Source organism: Petromyzon marinus, chromosome 23 (genome assembly GCF_048934315.1).
Source record: "Petromyzon marinus isolate PM22_M1 ecotype Great Lakes invasive population chromosome 23, UKy_Petmar_22M1.pri1.0, whole genome shotgun sequence".
Taxonomy (NCBI): domain Eukaryota; kingdom Metazoa; phylum Chordata; class Hyperoartia; order Petromyzontiformes; family Petromyzontidae; genus Petromyzon; species Petromyzon marinus.
This window is the reverse complement of record NC_133689.1, coordinates 7824864-7844324: the sequence shown is the minus strand read 5'-3', so window position 1 is coordinate 7844324 and position 19461 is coordinate 7824864. Positions and strand designations below refer to the sequence as shown.

Sequence of the window (19461 nt, the reverse complement as noted above, 5' to 3'; positions counted from 1 at the left end):
TGCTACGCCGAGGCAGCTGTACGACCGTTTATTCCTACTCGCGCGAGTATGTTGCGTGCAATTCGCATCGACGTTATAAAAAATGTGTTCCAGAATACATTCATCGCGTTGTATCCAATTCGCGTTGGGACACCAACACGCGTTACGGGAGAACAGACTGTACCGCTCTGCGACAAGTCAACATTCGTTGTCCATTGGAGACCCTCTGATACTCGTCACGTTAATGTGGAATTTCACAACTGCGTGGGCCACTAAAGGAAACGAGCGCCTCACTGGGACGGAAGAATTGCCAAGAGGGCGCGGCTTCCATCCATGCGCATTTGAAGCAATTTGCGGGACCCCGGGGTCCCATCACTGCCCCGGGGTGTGAAACCCCGCGTAGCGACATGAGTCTTGTTACCTTACCGACAACAAAACTAGTGGTCAATCGATTGGCCTCGTCGAGAGCTATTCGGGGCACTAGGTTTCGTAAAAAGTTGAAAAATTACATAAACACGTTAAATTCACTGTCTGGGGGGCGGCGGGTACGCCTTGGCAAAGAAGCTGAGGATCGACGGCTGACCGGAGGGCGTCGTCGCCGCGCGCGACTGCGGCGGACGCCCCCCGGGGCTCGCGTTTGGCCGGTGGGGGTGGCGCCCATCGTGTCGATCGCCGCCTGCTGCTGCTGCTGCTGGCGCTTGTTGGCACGGCGAGTCTGGGCGGGCGGCGCGTTGCTGTCGGGATCACGTAGTGGGGCGGACTGAAAAATAATAATTATTGACCTGATTTTTGCGGGACCCCAGGGTCCCGCAAAATGATCCATTTGTACAACCTCTGTTGTGTTCGTGTTGTGGGTTTAATAAAAAAAAATCTAATAAAATCCTGACCCCCTGCCGCACGACCGCCCTTGTCTGTTGACACCACCGCCGCCACGCTGCCGCTTGCAGTTCAAGACAATGCCTCCAGATCAGTACGAGTCGGTGATGAAGAACCTGGAGGTGCACTATGAGGACTTCCTGGAGGACAGCCGCGACTCGCAGCTCTTCTCCAGCACGGACCGCATGACGCTGGAGAGGGACATGAGCTCCTGCAAGCAGTACTTCGACCAGCTGCTCATCACCCTCGAGAGAGGTGGCTTTGAGCAACCACTCCGTTGGGGGTTGTTGTTTTTTTGGGGGGGGGGGGGGCGTTGTTGCTGTAACAGCGGCGTGTTGTTCTAGTGGCGCCGTGTCCCGACGTTTCGTCTGTGCGCGCCGGGGGGGGCTTCTTCAGGGTGCTGGTAAGCACGCGGAGCGAAAACGATGGGGACATCGTGGCGGCAGAACAACGCGCAGTGTGAGGTGGAGCATCTTCCTTAAAACGCTGACGAGTGGGGCTGTGGCCAGGTGGTGTGAAGATGTTAAAGCGGTGCCGAGCCGGCGTTGCTGAGAACATTGTGTTCGAATCTGTCAGGGTCAAATTCTAATATTACCCGCAAATTTCTCAATCAGCATTACACATCGCGACCATCGGCAGACTTAATGCTCTTGCAAATGAGACCGTCCTGTGCTCTTTGAGTAATAACAAAAATAAACTTGAACAGAATAGGTTTAACAGGTACGCTTTCGCAGACCAATATTATTCATAATAAAGGTTTCTTTTTGGTTAGATCGCATGAATATAAATGTGTCGTTAACCCACCACCACCCGAAAACAGCCAATTAGCACTCTTTGTCTCATGTTAAACAAAACGTGCTAATTAGTTACCATTTCAGCACACCGGTGTGTTGGAGAGTGCAGCCACGACGTGTTCAGCGGAATGCTCCCGAACTTCCACACCTCGTTCAGCAAACTCTCACCCCGAGCCCCCCGCCCCTCGGCAGACCCACCGAGGCAAGACGATCGTGACCTCCGTCTCCCCGCGGCGCTTTCCTCTGCTCTCAGACGAGCGCGACGAGAGCATCTGCAGCACCCTCCTGGTGCAGCTGCAGGCCATCAGGCGGCGGCTGGAGGCCTCGGAGGACCGCATGATCCGGAACATCCGCTCCCCGCTCGAGCAGCCCGACCCCGTGCAGGAGAGCTCGCAGAGAATCATGGAGCACGAGGTGCGCCGTGGCAGCACGCTCTCGTGCCGCGCAGAAACACGGGGCTCGGTTTGATGCCTTCGACTCGGGAGACTTTTTTTTTAGCGCCTTCTCCCCGCGATTCCGCGCGGGTTTCTTCAGCGTTCCGTGGTTTCATTATTCATGCGACCCTTTGTTGTACTGGCAAAAAAAAAAAAGGTCCCATAGATATAACTGCTCGGCCCGAGCTATAAATGGTTTGATGCTTGCGTTGCCTTTTGTTACTGCTTGCCTTTTGGCGTTCTCTGGTCTAACGCTGGTGGTGAGACAAGGCCATGAAGAAGGCTGTCTCTGGTGCAGGCCAATCAATTTCAAGGACAATGCCATATATTATCAGGGCATGTGTGTTTGCATGTTTTACCACGAGTACGTGTGGTTAATGCAGGCTCGATGCCATGCAGTAGGTGTCTATTTTATGTTTGAACATATTAACACCTGTGTTATTGCCAAAACAGGTAAAGCTCACAAAACATATATAACGTAGCATTTGCTGTCCAAGCATCCCAATGTTGACAAACAATTACCGCCTGCAAATGGCTCAATTGGGACAATAGATAGCGACATTTCCCGCGTACTGCAGTACCCTCCTGCCATGTAAACAAACAGAATAATAATAACAATTAACATCCTACTTCTGCATGTCAGCTACACCGAATGGCAAGGAGAATCTCTCATAATGTTGAAAGAGGGGAGAGCTACATGTACACGCATTGTCCCTAGCAGTGTATTAGTATTATTATGATCGTCATGATTACGCAACTGACAAACATTGGCGTGGATCATCGCGGGTCTTCGCAAAAATATGAGCAGAACTCCATTTGATATCTCCACGAACGAATAATCAAATACATAAGTGAATTCGCCCATCTGCCTATTGCGGTGTTCTTCGTTACAAGGCCCGCTGGCCACTGGTGGCCCCTGGTGGCCTTTAGTGCGGCCCCTGACGTGCGGCCTCTGACAATACACACCGCGTGACACCCCCCCCCCCCATCGTCATTATTGTGCCGCTGTCAAACCAAATGTGTGGCGGCCCTCACCCTGATGATGTCTTACCCCCCTCTGAAAATGAGTGAAGACCACTGGCGTGTTGGCTTTCATAACCCACACAATGAAGCAGCATTTGTTCAAGCAAGCAAACTCAGGCCCGGTTTTGGACGTTCGGGGTTTCATTGGCAGGGTCAGGCTCGCCAAACGAACTCTGCTGGATTACCAGACGTCATTGACTAGCCTGACTCTGCTGATTAGACCCGGCAGGGTGGAAGTCAATCCAGAGCGGTGCTTGCTTGAACGAGTGATGCTAGATAGTGTAGGCCGTGGACTAAACCATGTTTTTTGTTTATACGTGAAGAGGCAAAGTTAGTTCTGCTAATATTTTATCAGGCATGTGCAGCACGCATTGACTAAATTTGTTAGTCGACTGGAGAAGTTTGGTGAGTTTTCGGAATCAGAACTTTGGAAAACCTGGCACGAAGTTACATCGTCGAAGGAGTCGATAACGTAGCGTTACAAACGAGGCTCACTGTTGTGCCCACGTGGATGCAGAAACTCCACCAAGATCTGGAGGACGTCAAGGTGGACCTGAGCCGTGTGGTCACGGAGTGCTCGGAGGTCCTGGCGCAGGGCAACCAGTCCGGCAGCTCGCCGATGCTCAGCTCTGAGCTCAACCACACCACCCAGAAGATGGATCAGCTTCACTCGCTGTCCACCATCTACCTGGAAAGGCAAGGGACACGCCCGGAACACCTCAATCAGAGTCGGCCTTTGACAAAATGTGAACATTCGGGGACGCTCTCAGCCGGCGTTTTATTTGCGTTGCCTATCGAAATGAGATAAGAACGGTGATTTGTCGTGTTCGTGAAGGCTGAAGAACATCGATGCGGTGGTGCGGAGCTCGCAGGGCGCCGAGACCATCGTGCGCACGTTCGAGAACCGCCTGTGTGAGGACGACACCCTCCCCACAGACGTGCAGGGCATCGAGGCCTACAAGACTCAGCTCAAGGTGACCCACCCCACACCTCCCCACCCTACCTCCCCCAACACCCTGCACCACCCACACCCCACATCCCCACCCTGCCATGCCCAAAACGCCAACCCATTTAACACCACACTTGTCTTCTTGTGTAGTCATTGATGAATGAATTACGACTATATGAGGTGGCAGGAGGCTTTGGCTAACAGTGCTTCGACGTCTCAAACCTATTCATCAGTGTGCGTGCATTCAAACGCAGCGCGGTGGGTGACGCAGCATGCTCACCGAGTACCGACCGGTGTCGTACACACGCAATGAACGCGCCGTTAGTTCCGCCCCTGGCCCTGCTTGGCCCCGAGTCAGAATCACATGTGCTGCGAGGCAAGCAGCGTACGACTGTACCGCGAGGGCACCGCGATGGGCTCGGCTTGGACGCGCCGGTGATGCATAAAACAAAAACGGGGGGAAGTACAAGAGCCGTCCTGAGCACCTCCCCTCTCCCCCCCCCCCCACCATCTTGCACTGCCCCGTCACTCTCCCGCCACAGCAATGGCGTTCGGAGGTGGAGCAGAAGAAGGCGGTGTTCTTCGCGATGGAGGACGAGCTGCAGCGGGCGCGCTCCGTCAACGAGCGCATGCTGCGCAGCCACGGCGAGCGCGATGTCGACCTCGACCAGCAGCGGCACAAGGTGGAGCAGCTGCTGGAGCGCTGGGCCGGCGTGCAGACGCAGATCGACTACAGGTGCGGGTCCGGGCACGCGGAGCGGCTGAAACACTTGTGCGAGTGCCGCCCCCTTTTGTGTGGTGTGTGTGTTGTGTGCGCTGTGTGTGTGTGTGTGTTGATCTTCTTTCGCAACTCGAAACATGTGTTACGGTCTTTGTTTATTCATTAGAATGAATACGTGTGCACTTCCTGAGAATGGATTCTTTTGAAAACTGACACACCACCTCTGAAAGCCTACACGAGTGCTCTTGGAGTGTCTCCTCCATGTGAAAATCCCTCGTTGTCTAGGTGGTTGACACCTTTTTCATCGACCTAACCCACACGCTTTTCTCAGTCAGCCTAGGTCTATCAAAACTGTGCAGCACATTTTATTAAAGTTTAACACAGTACCACCAGATATTGGTACCAATCGATTGTTGGCACCCGAGCACATATGTATGTTGAACTTCTTTCGCACGTACGTAGCCAACCGTGCTAATCGGAGGTGCCATGGAAAGGACAACAAACCAAACACAAAAGGTGGTTCTATAGAATTGAGTTTTCAATCTAGATTTAAAAGTACATAGCTCCAGTGGCTTGCTATTATCGGAAGGAAGAGCGTGATGCAGTGACAGTCTCTGTTCGATGGGCAGCCAAAAGCCGCTGCGAGGATGACGGGAGTTCGCGTGGCGGTTGATGCTCCTTCACGAGATCATCAAGATTTTGTGGTTCATTTGTGGTCAGGACTTTGTGTGTAATGAGTACGTACACAGGGCGCAAGAGCTTAGTCAACCTCCCTCCACCCCCCCCCCAAATTCAGTTCATGCTTGGGGGGGTCGATAAAAAAAATGACAACTTTGTGGGGAAGTCAAAGCTGGTTGTCGTATGGATTGACTCACACTTTCTGTCGCTGGCTCACGGCTGTAAGGAGGAGATGAGCACCGCCTCAATGCTCAAGCCGGAAACCACTTTGACTTTGGATGTTTGTTTTAACGAATGAATGCATCACTGTAGACTGAGGGAGCTGGACAACCTGGCCAAGCTTCTGCGCAGCTATCGAGAGGGCTCGGGCTGGCTACTCACGTGGGTGGACGACACGCTGAAGCTTCAGGAGAAGCTGCAGGCCACCAAGATAGAGGATGTCCGAGGGCTGGAGGAGCAGCTCGAGAGAGAGAAGGTGAATAACATTGTCCCCTCTGACGTGGAATTGACAACACTTTGCTCGGGAAGTCTGACGGATGTGTAGGTATGTACGCTGAACATCTTTCGCACCGTACGTAGCCAACCGTGCTAATTGGAGGTGCAGGCTGGGGGGGGGGGAAGGACAACAAAACAAACTAAACACTAAAAAAGTAATTTGAAAGAAAGGTGAGCCTTTAATCTATATTTAAAAGTGGATAGCTCCAGTGGCTTCCTTATATCGGAAGGCAGAGCGTTCCAGACGGTCACGGAAGCGCATCTGAAATTGCGCAAAAATGGACACAGCTCGATGCTCGTTTGAGCATGGGGGGACACTGAATTGGTCACGGTTGTGATCGGCATCAACAGTGAGTTTGATTTTCTTCCCTCTCTTGCAGAACCTGGCCAATGACATTGAGAAGAACCAGATCAAGGTGGATGAGAGCCAGAAGTCTTCCGACCAGTACCACTCTGCAGCTAAGGTATGGCCTGCACACGTATTAGATTCAAGGGGAAATTAAGGCATCTCGGAGTGGTCAATGAATATTAAACTTGGATTGTACCAAATGTTTTGGAAATGCAATGCTAACCAGCTTTTGTGTCACTTGAGTCGGTTGGCTCAGTATCAGTTGAAGAATCTCTTCTTAGCAGTTCTGGATAATGGCTTAGTGGATTGGCAACGTGAGGCATATTGTTTCCACTGCGTTGTGTCTCCCCAGGAATACGAGATGCACCTTCTCATATACAAGGCCACGGCAGACACTCACGGAGGTCTCAAGTCTCCCATCAAGCGCCGCCGCCTGGTTTCCACCTCCGACTCTGTGCTGCAGGAGGTAATGCGCGGACAAAATGAACAAACGCACGCACAACAAAGGTCTCCCGTGTAGCGTTGACAGACATTTGGAGCAAGCGCTGTTAGCTGTTAACTATGAAGGCCGGAAAGGCCTTCATAGTTAACGCGGGTCGCCGGGTTTGTAGCTCGGCGTGTCAACCACTGCGCCACTGCTCCCCACACACACACACACTTGTACACACATGATAATAATATTTAAGTTGATTATGAGCCCTGCCTTATATGGTATATTAACAGCCCGCTTGTGGTTGACCTTAATATGAAATATATTATTCATAATAAAGGTTTTTGGGTTAGATCGCGTTTATTTATAAATGTGTCGTAACCATCCACCACCCGACACGGCCAATCAGCAAAGAAAAGTGTCACGTTGACAAAAGACAAATAATTCACTACTTCAGCCCACCGGTGTGTTGAAGAGTTAATCCACATTTACAGTTTGAGTACGACGTTTCGCTGGTAAATACTTCCAGTATCATCGGGCAATTCGCCAGAATGGTAAAGCCCTCGCTTGCTCCCGGTTTTATATAGAGCAGAAGAGTGACGTCATCACTTAACTCATCAGGTGCAGTGATTAGAGGCGGAGGGGGGGTAATGTAATTATATAATCGATTAGTAATCAGTCATTGGTTATGATTAGTAATGAGTTGTAGATTAGTAATTCTTTAAATCAAAATGTAATGTGTATTATTTAATAATACGCTTCCAGGCCGCACTAAGCCGGTAGCTGTCAGAGCGATTAAAGTTATTCTTGTTCCTCTCAATTTCAATGGATTCTCTAATTAGTCTTTGCCAGTAATAATTAGTTTTACACACCACTGCAACATTGTCAAAATCAATTGAGTGTCCTTGTTGACAAGCATGTTCTGCCACTGCCGACAGTTGTGTTTGAGATAATTTAATATTTCTCTGATGTTCTTTTAGTCTTACGCTGATGTTACGTCCCGTCTGCCCAATGTAGCAGCTGCCACATGAACAATTAATCCGATATACACCTTCTGTTGATAGTTTAGGTAATGCATCTTTAGTGCAAGATACTAGTTTTTGAATTTTGTGTACTGTACCAAATCTTACTGTAATGTTTTGCTTTTGCAAAAAATATATTACTCATGTCAGTCTGTTGCTACTGTAAATGAGCCAATAGTGGTGCTAAAGCCTAGTGTGCTATCGTGATGCAGTTTTCTTCCCATGAATGTCATGGCATTCAGTAGGGAAGAACTCCCCTTGTCTGTTACCCTGTCACCCACGACTTCTGTTGTCCATGGGAGTCGTTATCAGCAGTAATTCTGTTCCAAATATCCGAAATTAGCCACCACATTTTCCCGTGCATTAGGTGTGTTAAATATCTCCGCGGATAACAGGATCCGTGGTATTTCTCCGGCACATCACCAAGAATGAGTGGAGTCCTACCGTAAGCCGTAATGGACAACACTTTGCTCATCAATAAAAATCTAATTTAACCCAACATGGACACAAGAGGATTATTAAATTCAACCATATTTAAGTGAGAACTCATCACCTCGTGTAATCAAGTTGGATGCGCGACAAATAATGAGAAAAGCTGATGGTGCAGTCCTGAGGGATATAAATTTGAGACGTGAAACATTTTGAGTGGTGATCTTGTAAAAAGTGGGGAAAATTCCGCTTGAACTATGAGTTCAATATCAGACGTAGCAATGAATATAGCTGTGTGGGCACGGAGTGTGTGGACGATGTGCGCCTACTAGGGTGTTACAGCTTTTCGCGTGTGTCTGATGTCTCGCGCTTGTAGTACATGACTCTGCGGACCCGCTACACGGCCCTTGTCACCATGACAAGCCAATACGTCAAGTTCCTCAACGAGACCCTCAAACGCCTACAGGATGAGCAGGTTAGCGGACGTACACTCGCACATGTATGTACGTACTTATGTTGAACTTCTTTACCACACTACGTAGTTGACCGTGCCAATCGGAGGTGCGGGGGGAACGACAAGCTAAACACTGAAAGAAGTTATAAAGAAATTCGTTGTCAAACGACGTTTAAAAGTCCACAGCTCCAGTGGCTTCCAGGGTGGCTGCACTTCGCCCCGGAAGGTCAATGACGTGTCGCGGAATTCAGGACTGTGATTCGAATCAAGAATAATGTCTTCCTTTTACCATCCTGTTTGTATTGTTTTCAATGCTTGTTGTTGTTGTCTCATTGGAGCATATATAACAAATGTACCCATTTTGAGTTTGATACAACATTAGGTGGTGGATAATGCTACGTGTGTATTCATGGCATATGTCTCAATTGATTTTACGAGCATTGCAGATTTTCCACTTCCCCTTGTGTGTCAAAGGAGCCTATCCTTAAGCTATGATTGATTGATTTATCTCACGGAGCCTCTTCATGAACTGAATCAGCTTGCAGCATATGCAATTCTAGATTTGAAGTTTTCGTGACTGCAGTGATCCATACTCTTTGGTTCTTTCGGTAAAGTCACGTAGGTAAAAAAGAAAATCTAAAATATTTTTTTTCTACCTACGTGACTTTACCGAAAGAACCAAAGAGTAAGCATATGCGATGCTTCACTCCAAGCCCTTGGAGTTTCTTGAGACCTGAATCAGTTGGTTGAAGAAGCTCCCAGCACGTGAAACGAGGACCACGGGGCATGGTTGGCTACTTACGGTGCGAAATAAGTTAAACATTCATACATACATATGAAAAATACGCGGGCACAAGCCAAAAGAACATCAGAGAGCAACCCACTTACACGATAGTTGAGCAAAAACACAGTAGCCAGCTTCTGACACCACTTGTTCAGCCATTGCTAACCGCGCACCTCCGATTAGCAGGGTTGGCTACCTACGGCGCGAAAGAATTTGATGTACTCGGACCCAATAGCCCCCTCTCTTAACGAGCGCCGTCCGTGTGCGCGTGCGAGGGCAGAAGCGCTCGGAGAAGGTCACGCAGCAGCAGGCGGAGCACACCCAGCGCGAGGTGGACACGGCCATCTTCAGGCTGACGGAGATCCAGGTGGAGCTGGAGCGCCAGCGGCAACTGTCGGACGTGTACGCGCAGGAAAAGGTGCAGGCGGAGCGCGAGGCCGACAAGCTGCGGCACATCGTCCAGGAGGAGGCGGAGAAGCGGCGGAACACCGTCGAGGCGGCCGCGGTCCAGAAACAGGCCATCGAGCAGGAGATGGTGGAGCTCAAGAACCGCTCCGAGTCGGAGGTGCGCCGGCAGGCCACCCTGGTGGAAGAGGTGCTCACGCAGCGGCGTCAGATCGAGGAGGAGATACGCGTCATCCGCGTCGAGTTCGAGAGGACGGCACGGCAGAAGGCCGATGCGGAGGGCGAGCTGGCGCGCCTCAGGGCCCTCGCCGAGGAGGCGGCCAAGCAGAGGCAACACGCCGAGCAGGAGGCGGCGCGCTACCGCAGCCTCGCCGAGGAGGAGGCGAGCAAGAAGAAGCTGGCCGAGGAGGAACTCCAGAAGAAGGTCGCGGCGGAGCAGACGGCCGCCAACCAAAAGAGGCAGGCCCTGCTCGAGGTCGAGCGCCTGAAGAAGATGGCGGAAGAGGCACAGAAGAAGAAAGATCAGGCGGAGGAGGAGGCCAAGAAGCAGATCCGCCTGGCGAAGGAGGTGGCGCAGCAGAGCATCGAGGTGGAAATCCAGGCGCGGAGGGTGTCCTTCGTGGAGAAGGTCAACGAGCTGGAGCAGAGCCGCCAGCAGGAGCACACGATGATGACGGCGCTGCAGGAGGAGTCGCAGCGGCGCAAGAAGATGGTGGAGGACGCAGAGAGGGCTCGGCAGGCGGCCGAGATGGAGTTGGAAAAGTGGCGGCAGAAGGCCGACGAGGCGCTGCGTCTGAAGCTTCAGGCCGAGAAGCAGGCCCAGCAGAAGAGCTTGGCTCTAGAGGAGGCGGAGAAACAGAAGTCGGAGGCCGAGAGGGAAACGTCCAGGAGGACCCAGTCGCAGGAGTCTACCCTGCGCCAGAAGGTCATGGCGGAGGAGGAGCTGGAGAGGCAGAGGGCCATCGCTGAGGAGACGTCGCAGCAAAAGTTGCAGGCGGAGCAGGAGCTCATTCGCCTTCGCGCCATCATGGCCGACTCGGAGCAGCAGAAGTCCCTGCTGGACGAAGAGCTGATGCGACTCAAGGCAGAGGTCGCTGAGGCGGTGCGCCAAAAGAAGGTGCTGGAGGAGGAGCTCGCGAAGGTTCGGGCCCAGATGGAGGAGCTGATCAGGCTGAAGCACAGAACGGAGGAGGAGAACAAGAAGAAATCCAAAGAGGAGAAAGAGAAAACGCAAAAAATAATGGAGGAAGAGGCTTTGAAGATGAAGGAGCTCGCGGAGGAGGCCGCTCGTCTGAGGGCTACGGCAGACGAAGCCATGCGCCAGCGACATCTGGCAGAGGAGGAGGCAACTCACCAACGGGCGGAAGCCGAGCGCATCCTCAAGGAGAAACTGAACGCCATCCAGGAGACCAGCAAGCTCAAAGCAGAGGCTGAGATCACCCTGAAGGAGCGCGAGAGGGAAAATGAGCGGCTGAAACGGCTCGCTGAGGAAGAGGCGCACCAGCGACGGATGCTGCAAGAGCAGGCGACGCAGCAGAAGCAGGCAATTGAGGAGGAAATGGCAAGAATCCGACAGCAATCTGACCTTGAAATGCAGCGCCAGAAGGCTTTAGTCGACGAGACGATCATTCAACGCCGATTGATAGAGGAAGAGATACATATTTTGAAGATCGAGTTTGAAAAGGCGTCCAAGGGAAAGCTCGACCTTGAAGGAGAGCTGAAAAGGCTGAAGATAATGGCTGATGAAACAACCCGGCTCAAGGAAAATGCCGAAGAAGAGGCGAACAAACAGAAAAAGATAGCGATGGATGAAACTATGCGGAAGAAAGAGGCTCAGGAAGAAGTGTCCCGCAAGACGGTCGCCGAGCAGCAGGCCGCGCAGCAGTGGAAGGCAGCCATGGAGGAGCTGGAGAAGCTCAAGAGGAAGGCAGATGAGGCGATGATGCTGAAGCAGAAGGCCGAAGATGAGGCAGCACGTCAGGTGAAGTTGGCGCATGAAGCGGCGCAGACGCGTATCAACGCTGAGGAAATGGCACGCCAGGCGGCTCTGGCCGAGAAGGACGCTGAGATGAAGAAGCTCCGGCAGAGAGAGGAGAAGACGGTGGAGCAACTTCGCCTGGAGGCCGACCGCACGCGCAAAGCAGCGGAGCAGGCGGAGAAGGCTCGAATCGCCGCCGAGAAGGAGGCCAGCATGATCCGGCAGCAGGCCGAGGAGGCTCTGGTGCTGAAGCTTCGGGCGGAGCAACAAGCCGAGCTGAAGGCCCGCCTCCAGGAGGAGGCAGAGAAGCACAGGCGTGAGGCGGAGCACGAGGCGGGAAAGCGCACTCAGGCCGAGGAGGCTGCGCTGCGCCTGAAGGCCTTGGCCGAGGCCGAGGCGGAGCGGCAAAAGCGCATCGCCGCGGAGACGCAAAAACAGAAGTCGATGGCCGAACAGGAGCTCACTCGTCTGCGGACGATTCTGGAGGATAGCGACCACCAAAAGTCAATTCTGGAGGAGGAGCTGATGAGAATGAAAGGAGAAGTGGCGGAGGCGATCAGGCAGAAAGGCCTCGTGGAAGAGGAGCTGGCTCGCCTCAAGGCCCAGATGGAGGAGCTGCTCCGGCTGAAGGCGCAGAATGAAATGGACAACCGCAAGCGCGCTGCCAACGATTCCGAGAACATGAAAAAGATGCTCGAGGAGGAGGCGGCCAAGATGAAGCAACTCGCTGAGGAGGCCGCCCGGCTCCGCACCAACTCGGACGAGTCAGCGCGGCTCCGCAAGCAAGCGGAGGAGGAGTTGGCGCAGCAGAGGGCCCTCGCCGAGCGCCTGGCACGCGAGAAGCTGCAGGCCATCCAGGAGGCCAGCCAGCTGCGCGCCGAGGCCCAGGCGGTGCAACGGCAGTTCGACCAGGCGCAGGAGAGGGCCAAGAAGCTGTCGGAGGACAGGACGGAGATTCAGAAGAAGCTCGAGGTGGAGACCCAGACGTTCCAGCGCACACTGGAGCAGGAGAGGCAGAGGCAGCACGAGGTGAACATCGAGGCGGAGCGGCTGCGGATGCTCGTGTCGGAGCTGACGAAGGAGCGCGCGCGCGCCCAGGAAGAGTCCATCAGCCTCAAGTCGCAGATGGACGAGATCAACTCCAAGAGGGTGTCGGCCGAGCGGCACGCCCAGGAGAAGATCCAGCTCCTGCAGAAGATGGACGTCCAGAAGTCCCAGACGGATAACGAGGCGTCGAGGTTGAGGGCCACGATTTCTGAGCTGGAGCGTGAGAGGGAGAGGCTGAAGAAGGAGGCGGAGAAGGCCCATACCGAGGCTCACGAGGTAGGACGTCTTGGCATCACCACCATCGCCACCATCACCACCATCATCATCACCATCATCATCCTCACCATCACCACCATCATCACCATCATCATCACCAACATCACTACCATCACCACCACCATCATCACCAACATCACTACCATCAGCATCACCAACATCACTACCATCACCACCACCATCATCACCAACATCACTACCATCAGCATCACCAACATCACTACCATCACCACCACCATCATCATCATCACCACCACCACCACCATCATCAACATCATCACCAAAATTATCACCAACATCACCACCACCGTCGACCTAGTCTTTAATATTACAATCACTCTCATCTCCTTCAATGCTATTTACATATTTGTTGTCAAGATCAATATTTTTAATCATTGTTATCACCTGAAAGTTGCATTATTGATGGACCCAAATTAAAATAACAAGATACTTAGTCTTGTTTATAGTTTAGATCTGTGTAATCATATTTTAATAGTAATGGAAGTGCATTATTACTTCATTTATTTGTCCAGGATAGAAACTCAGTCAATCTCAGGATTTGTTGTCGTCAAAATTTCTGCATTCGGGTGTTTGGCTTAATCAATATTAAGGAGATTAAATTATACACAAAGGGATGACATTCAAACAGGTTCGCAAACCCGTTTGCTGTACAACCTTTCAGGTTTTGTAGTTTCACAGACCTATATTATCCACCAACCCTTGTTGCTTTGCATTCAAATACAGTGATGCATTTGAGTATATGTGAACCCTTGAAAATCCCATTCCGACAATTACTTTAGTGCTATATTCACGACATTCGAGCGTAATAGCGCACATGCAATATTATATGCCGAACGTACATTGTCTTCTTTGTTTTTGCACTTGTTGGGAACTTCTTTTGCGGTTCTTTGCCTTCGCTATTTCCCCACCTTTGCCACATTCTGAAATCCGAACGCCGTACGACGTACTCACTTAATTCGCGAGAGCACGCTGTAATACGCAGGGTGCAAATCTGCCACGTGCACATTTGCAGACCGTGTTGGCGAAAATCAGCAGTAATACAGTGGTCAGGTATACCATTCTTTCATGGCGATTTTAAACAAACTATTTGGCGATGCTGTACGAGCAGGAGTGCAAAAGCACAAATAACAATTGAAAAAAAAATTAGGTTTGTCAATAGCACTGCGTTTAAAATTAAGAAAAAAATATTCAATTGGCGATGTTTTGGGTGCTCGCCTGTCTTAGTTTATGTGCTATGAAGAGTGATTGCCCAAAACGTCGCTTGTTCTATACATTTTTATAATTTTAAGGCCACAGCGTTATTGGCGAATATGCCAAGGTGCGCGTACGACAATTTGATCGTTGGCACCTGTGTCTGCCGTGCTTTATAAAGTCTGTATTCCTCAAAATCTTAATGGCATTAACACAGCTCAAAACATTGCCACATGTTTTGCACGTTGCATGGTTTAATATCTCATGCAATTCAGAACGGTTGATCTTTTTAACCCTTTTAAATGCTGTACCACACTTTGGCTTCCAAACTGGTTCCTTGTCATAGACAATGCAATATATATGCGTACCTTATTAACAGTACCCAGCAAATGTCCTCTACGCACAGAAACATTCATTGAAATTACATTCTTTTTAACGCCAAAAAGAGACAAGTTGGAATGCAGGAACACCAACTTGTTCAACCGTGTGACTTTTAACACCTTCCAACCTGGGGGGCTGAACTTAACCGCAAAGTGTGTTCGCGAGAGGCACCTGCTTGAAAGGTGACTTCAAGCACTTTTCCAGTGGATCCATTTCTCTTGCTTCCGTAAGTGCAGGATCCGTGCTGGCATCTGCAAGCGATTTGCGGATGTCATCTGCATGTGAAGAGGGGGGCATTTTGCTCAAAAGACAAGCATCTGCTATAACCCCCCCACCCTTGTCGGCATCGGCTACAGCGGCGTCCTTCATTCGCAAGGCCCGCCGGCCACTTGCGGCCCCTGGTGGCCTTTAATGCGGCCCCCTTACGTGCGGCCCACTGACAAATAGACAACACGTGTGACAACACCCCCCCCCCCCCCCCATCATAACGCTGTCAAACCCAGTGGTTGCAAATGTATGGCGGCATCTCACACTGATGTCTTATCGGTGAAAGTGCCCCCCCCCACACTCCCTGAAAATTAGTGAAGAACATTAAGCTACGCGCTTATCAGATCAACATCAACCACCTTTGCAAAACATTGCAAAGGTTATCGCCGGGCTGCTGCTGTGTCGATTTCAGAATAAAACAGAAAGTGTTGTCGGAGCTTAAATGCAAGAATGATTGTAATGTGCAACTTATTCCATTTTATAAAATAGCAGCAGGTGAGAATGCAAACCGAGCTCAAGGAACAGGAGGCTCAGCTGTGCCGGGTGAATGAAACCGAAGCCAGAAAACAAAAAGCAACGTCAGATCAAGAAGTCAGCCACCTCAAGACACAGCTAGAAGATCAGGAAAAGCAGAAGGGCCTCATCAGTCAACAAGTTAATGAAATGAAAGCTGCCTTGACTAAAGCGCAGCAAGAAAAGTTGGCCACGGAGAAGACTCTTGAAGGGCTGATGGTTAAATCAAAATCGGAGGAGGCTGCACGCGTGAAACTGGAGTCACAGGTCCGCGAAATGTCAGCGCAGAATCAGAAGGTCCAGGCGGAGCTGAAGAAGAGTTTGAGGGACGCAGAGCAGGAGGTGCAAAGGCAGAGGCAGCAGGCCGAGGAACTTCTCCGCCAGAAGAATCGGATCGAGGAGCAGTGGTCCTCCGCCACTACATCCATGCAGCAAGACGCCATTGCTAGGCAAACGAAAGCAGTGGAGGAGAAGAACATGAGAACATCCATTGAGAAGCACACGCGTCAGAAGGAAGCCGACGACAGGATGATATCGACGCTCAAACAGCAGCTGGAAATGACCGCAGATTTAAAGAGAGGATTTGAGAAGGCCGTCTTAGAAACGAAGATGCAAATCGAGGGCACACTTAAGGAAAAGGCTGAATGTGACAGAAAATGCAAATTGCACAAAGAACAGATCGATTCCTTGACCGCTCGCTTGCAGAAAGCCCTGCTACTGAATCAGGAGAAAGGCAAGACGGAACAAGAGGCTGTCAAGCTAAGAGATGAGTTGGATAAGCTTAAGTTAGATCACGATCAAGAACTTATGAGGGTAAAGCTGGAAGCACAACAGCAGGCCCTAAAACAAGAAGCGAACTTGAAGCAGAATTTAGAGAGGAAGGACTTAGAGTTGAAATATGGGCTCGAGGAAAAAAAAACCTTAGCCCAGGAACTCAAGATCGTCACAGGTAAATTACAGACCCTTGAGAAGACTAAGGCACAAATAGAAAAGACGATGGTGGAGCAAAAGAATAAAGCGGAGAAGGCCGAATGGGAAAAGGCCACGATGGCCACGGACGCTGCCAAGCAGAAGACATTAATAGAACAATTGAAGGTGCAGGCCCAGAGGGTGGAGGTGGAAATGAAGGCGAGGCAAGTGGCCGAGAGAGAGGGAGCGCGCAAGTGCGCAGAGCTGGAGCAGGAGATCGCCAGGCTACAGGAGGGTGCAAAGGAAGCGGAGCGCCGGCAGAAGAGCGCCGTTGGGCAGGAGGCCTCCAGCCGGCAGCAGTGGCAGCAGGAGATGGAGGCCAAGCTGCACCACAAGGACAGCCAGCTGAAGGAGCTGGGGGCTCAGAGAGATACTACGCAGAGGGCATACGAGGAGGCGATGGGGTTGAAGAGGGACACGGAGGTGGAACTGGAACGTCAAAGGAGGCGGATTCAGGAGGACGAGACGAAGTGGGAGGCACTGAGGTTGGAGGCTTTCGGAGCAAATCGCGTGGCTGAGGAAAAAGATGCGGAGAATAAGAGGTTGCTGGATGAGGTTTCGAAGCAGAAGCTCGCAGTAGAGGTACTCGCATCCCGACTCAAGGCAGACATGGCCAATGTTTGGGGTGAAAGAAAATATTTGAATCGGCTCGCATTTAAAACACACAGTCTTTGTTTATACAGTGATGTGTGTACTGTATATCACAACACAGATGTTGAAATAGCCAATTTTCAACGGGCTCTAAAATACGGTTCTTGAGAGTTTGTCTCCAACATCGATGAGAAACATGACGTTCATTGTTGCACCTGCTTGCGGCTACAGCATGGATTTGTTTTTATCCAAGTTGAATGGAGAAACAAACGAGCGTCACGCGTGCAATAATGGTTTGAATTTCTGAATACAGCTCACGTACACAAATGAAATTTTTTTTATACATGCTTACATTTTACAAGTTGAACATTTAACAGTTTAATCGGATGGCAAAAAGTGTTTTAGTCTATGGGACCTTTTTGCCAGTATGAAATTGAAAAATAAGAATGGGCTTTACCCTTTCTGACAATCAAGCAGGAGGTGTTAAGATGTTCAAACACCAAATGGATATCCCTATTGCAAGGCATTGAGTCCGCATTAGCCACACGTTACTTGTGGCAAAAGTCGCAAAGAAAACATGCTCTGATAATATTTGCAATTGTCTTTGAAGCTACACCAGAGGAGGCCTTCTTTATTGTCTTGTCTCACCAGTGTTAGACCAGAGAACGCTAAAAGGCAAACAGTACACTAATAGCTCGAGTTGCGCAGTTATATCTATGGGACTTTTTTTTTAAGTCTGCGATTATCAATCAGTGTCAGGCACACTGCGGTTCAAAAGTGAGCGGGCACGATGCACACGGTAAGCAACGCAAAACACTGATATTTTTTTTTCTAAAGTCACACGGGATGTGGCAAAGTCAAATCTCTGTTCGTGTGCCATCTTGTTTTTAGGTCAGATACGCATGCAATGTTCATCTTTCGATTTTAAACTACCTGCGTTGAAACAATGTGTTCATGTGTACTCTTCGGGGATTTCTAACTGGCAAGCCTGGCACAAAGCAAACGCATTCCTCGTGTTGCCAATCACTTGTTTTTCTAATCAGAGATATGAAGCAACATTTGTTGAATATACAGTAATACCCCCCCCCCCCCCCCCCGTTAACGTCTATTAACAATACATAGGCAAGTTTCCCAAAGACAATGCATTTTTTTGATAAGTTCATAATAACATAGTAGCTATTTTAAATATTTTCCTAAAAAATAATCACGATGCCCTCTGCGAAGCTAGTTGGATAGAGGTGCCATACTCTGGCTCTCCAGGAGAAAGCCAGAGTTAAACTGAGACTCGCATGTGTTCCGTTTTTAAGTGAGACAGTGTTTATCCCTTCGAAAGTGTGAGTTTTCTCTGAATGCTTCTAGTGCCGATAAGACATTATTAGAGAGGACCCCAGAGCTTGGGCAATTGTTGGCGCCAGCTCATCCCGCCGCTGCCTTTCCTGGCTCGTCTGGAGTCTCTCCTCATGCCTCTGAGCCGTTCTCTCTCTCTCACTCACACTCACTCTACGAGAGCGAGCGAATACCCTGCAGCGGTGGCACGTTACGAGTTGAAAGCATTACCATGAACGCCTCCAAACACCATGTAGGGTCATGGGGGTTGTTGGGGAATGTTGGTGAAGAGTTAAAGCCAGCGCTTGGTCAGATTTGACTCAGTCGGCTGGGTTCAGCGTGCACCGGCCCTACCATGCCACTGCTTTACCCCTTGTTAATGGTGGATGAGGAGCATTTTTTTAAATCAATGTGTTAAAACTATAAACATTTGTATAAATTTAATGACAACTCCGTATGCATCCATTTATAAATACCGTATGGATTATGCTGGCTTCTTAAACAAATGCTGCTTTGAGAATATACATACACAGAAACGCAGAGGGCCTGAGCGTACGCAGGTAGTGTTAAAATGCGAAATGCCATTATCCTAAACATCTAACGTTACCGGCACGTGTTCATAAAAAAAATCTCAAATGGCTATAACTTACAGTTCTCTATTCTGACACGTGTCTGACCTGAAATCAAGTGGTGTCTTTTTAGTCCTGTCCGTTGCCTTTTCTTCTTGGTTTTGACTTCACTTGTTGCACCTTGCACTTTCTTCCCCGTTCCCGTTTCTTGACTTTAGTTACTGAGCATTGAGGAGTCGCCGCAGGTGAAATGTGCCCAACGGTTTGGTGTAATGCGTTTCGAATGTTGCCGCCCAGTTTCAGCTTGCCCCGCAGATTCCTGGGTGTTCGCACTGCTGCAAAAGGCGCATGACGCTGTGTGTTGTAAATTGCTGAAGCTGTGATTCTTGTACACTTCTTCTTTATAAGAGTAGCCCTATCCTCTTCAGAAGAAGTGAGGTATGGAACAGGAGAACTCCTCTTATCCGCAAAAATGTGAGAATTTTATGAAACTAACAGTTTTTTTTAAGA

The 19461-nt window shown here is 50.2% G+C and overlaps 1 protein-coding gene across 14 annotated transcripts in view; it reads left to right on the top strand.

Annotated features, from left to right (window-relative positions):
* Nucleotides 1-19461, top strand: part of PLEC (plectin) — a 181521-nt gene that overhangs the window by 155864 nt on the left and 6196 nt on the right. For 11 of the 14 annotated variants that reach the window (XM_032959617.2, XM_032959615.2, XM_032959613.2 and 8 more), the window contains 12 exons: nucleotides 927-1110; nucleotides 1903-2063; nucleotides 3624-3802; nucleotides 3942-4080; nucleotides 4598-4791; nucleotides 5767-5929; nucleotides 6330-6413; nucleotides 6651-6764; nucleotides 8556-8654; nucleotides 9698-13123; nucleotides 15473-17047; nucleotides 19170-19196. In XM_032959617.2, the coding sequence (XP_032815508.2) occupies nucleotides 927-1110; nucleotides 1903-2063; nucleotides 3624-3802; nucleotides 3942-4080; nucleotides 4598-4791; nucleotides 5767-5929; nucleotides 6330-6413; nucleotides 6651-6764; nucleotides 8556-8654; nucleotides 9698-13123; nucleotides 15473-17047; nucleotides 19170-19196 (6345 nt within the window). The remainder of the gene's footprint in view (nucleotides 1-926; nucleotides 1111-1902; nucleotides 2064-3623; nucleotides 3803-3941; nucleotides 4081-4597; nucleotides 4792-5766; nucleotides 5930-6329; nucleotides 6414-6650; nucleotides 6765-8555; nucleotides 8655-9697; nucleotides 13124-15472; nucleotides 17048-19169; nucleotides 19197-19461) is intronic. The other 3 variants (XM_032959609.2, XM_076068998.1, XM_032959619.2) reach the window with 3 other exon arrangements.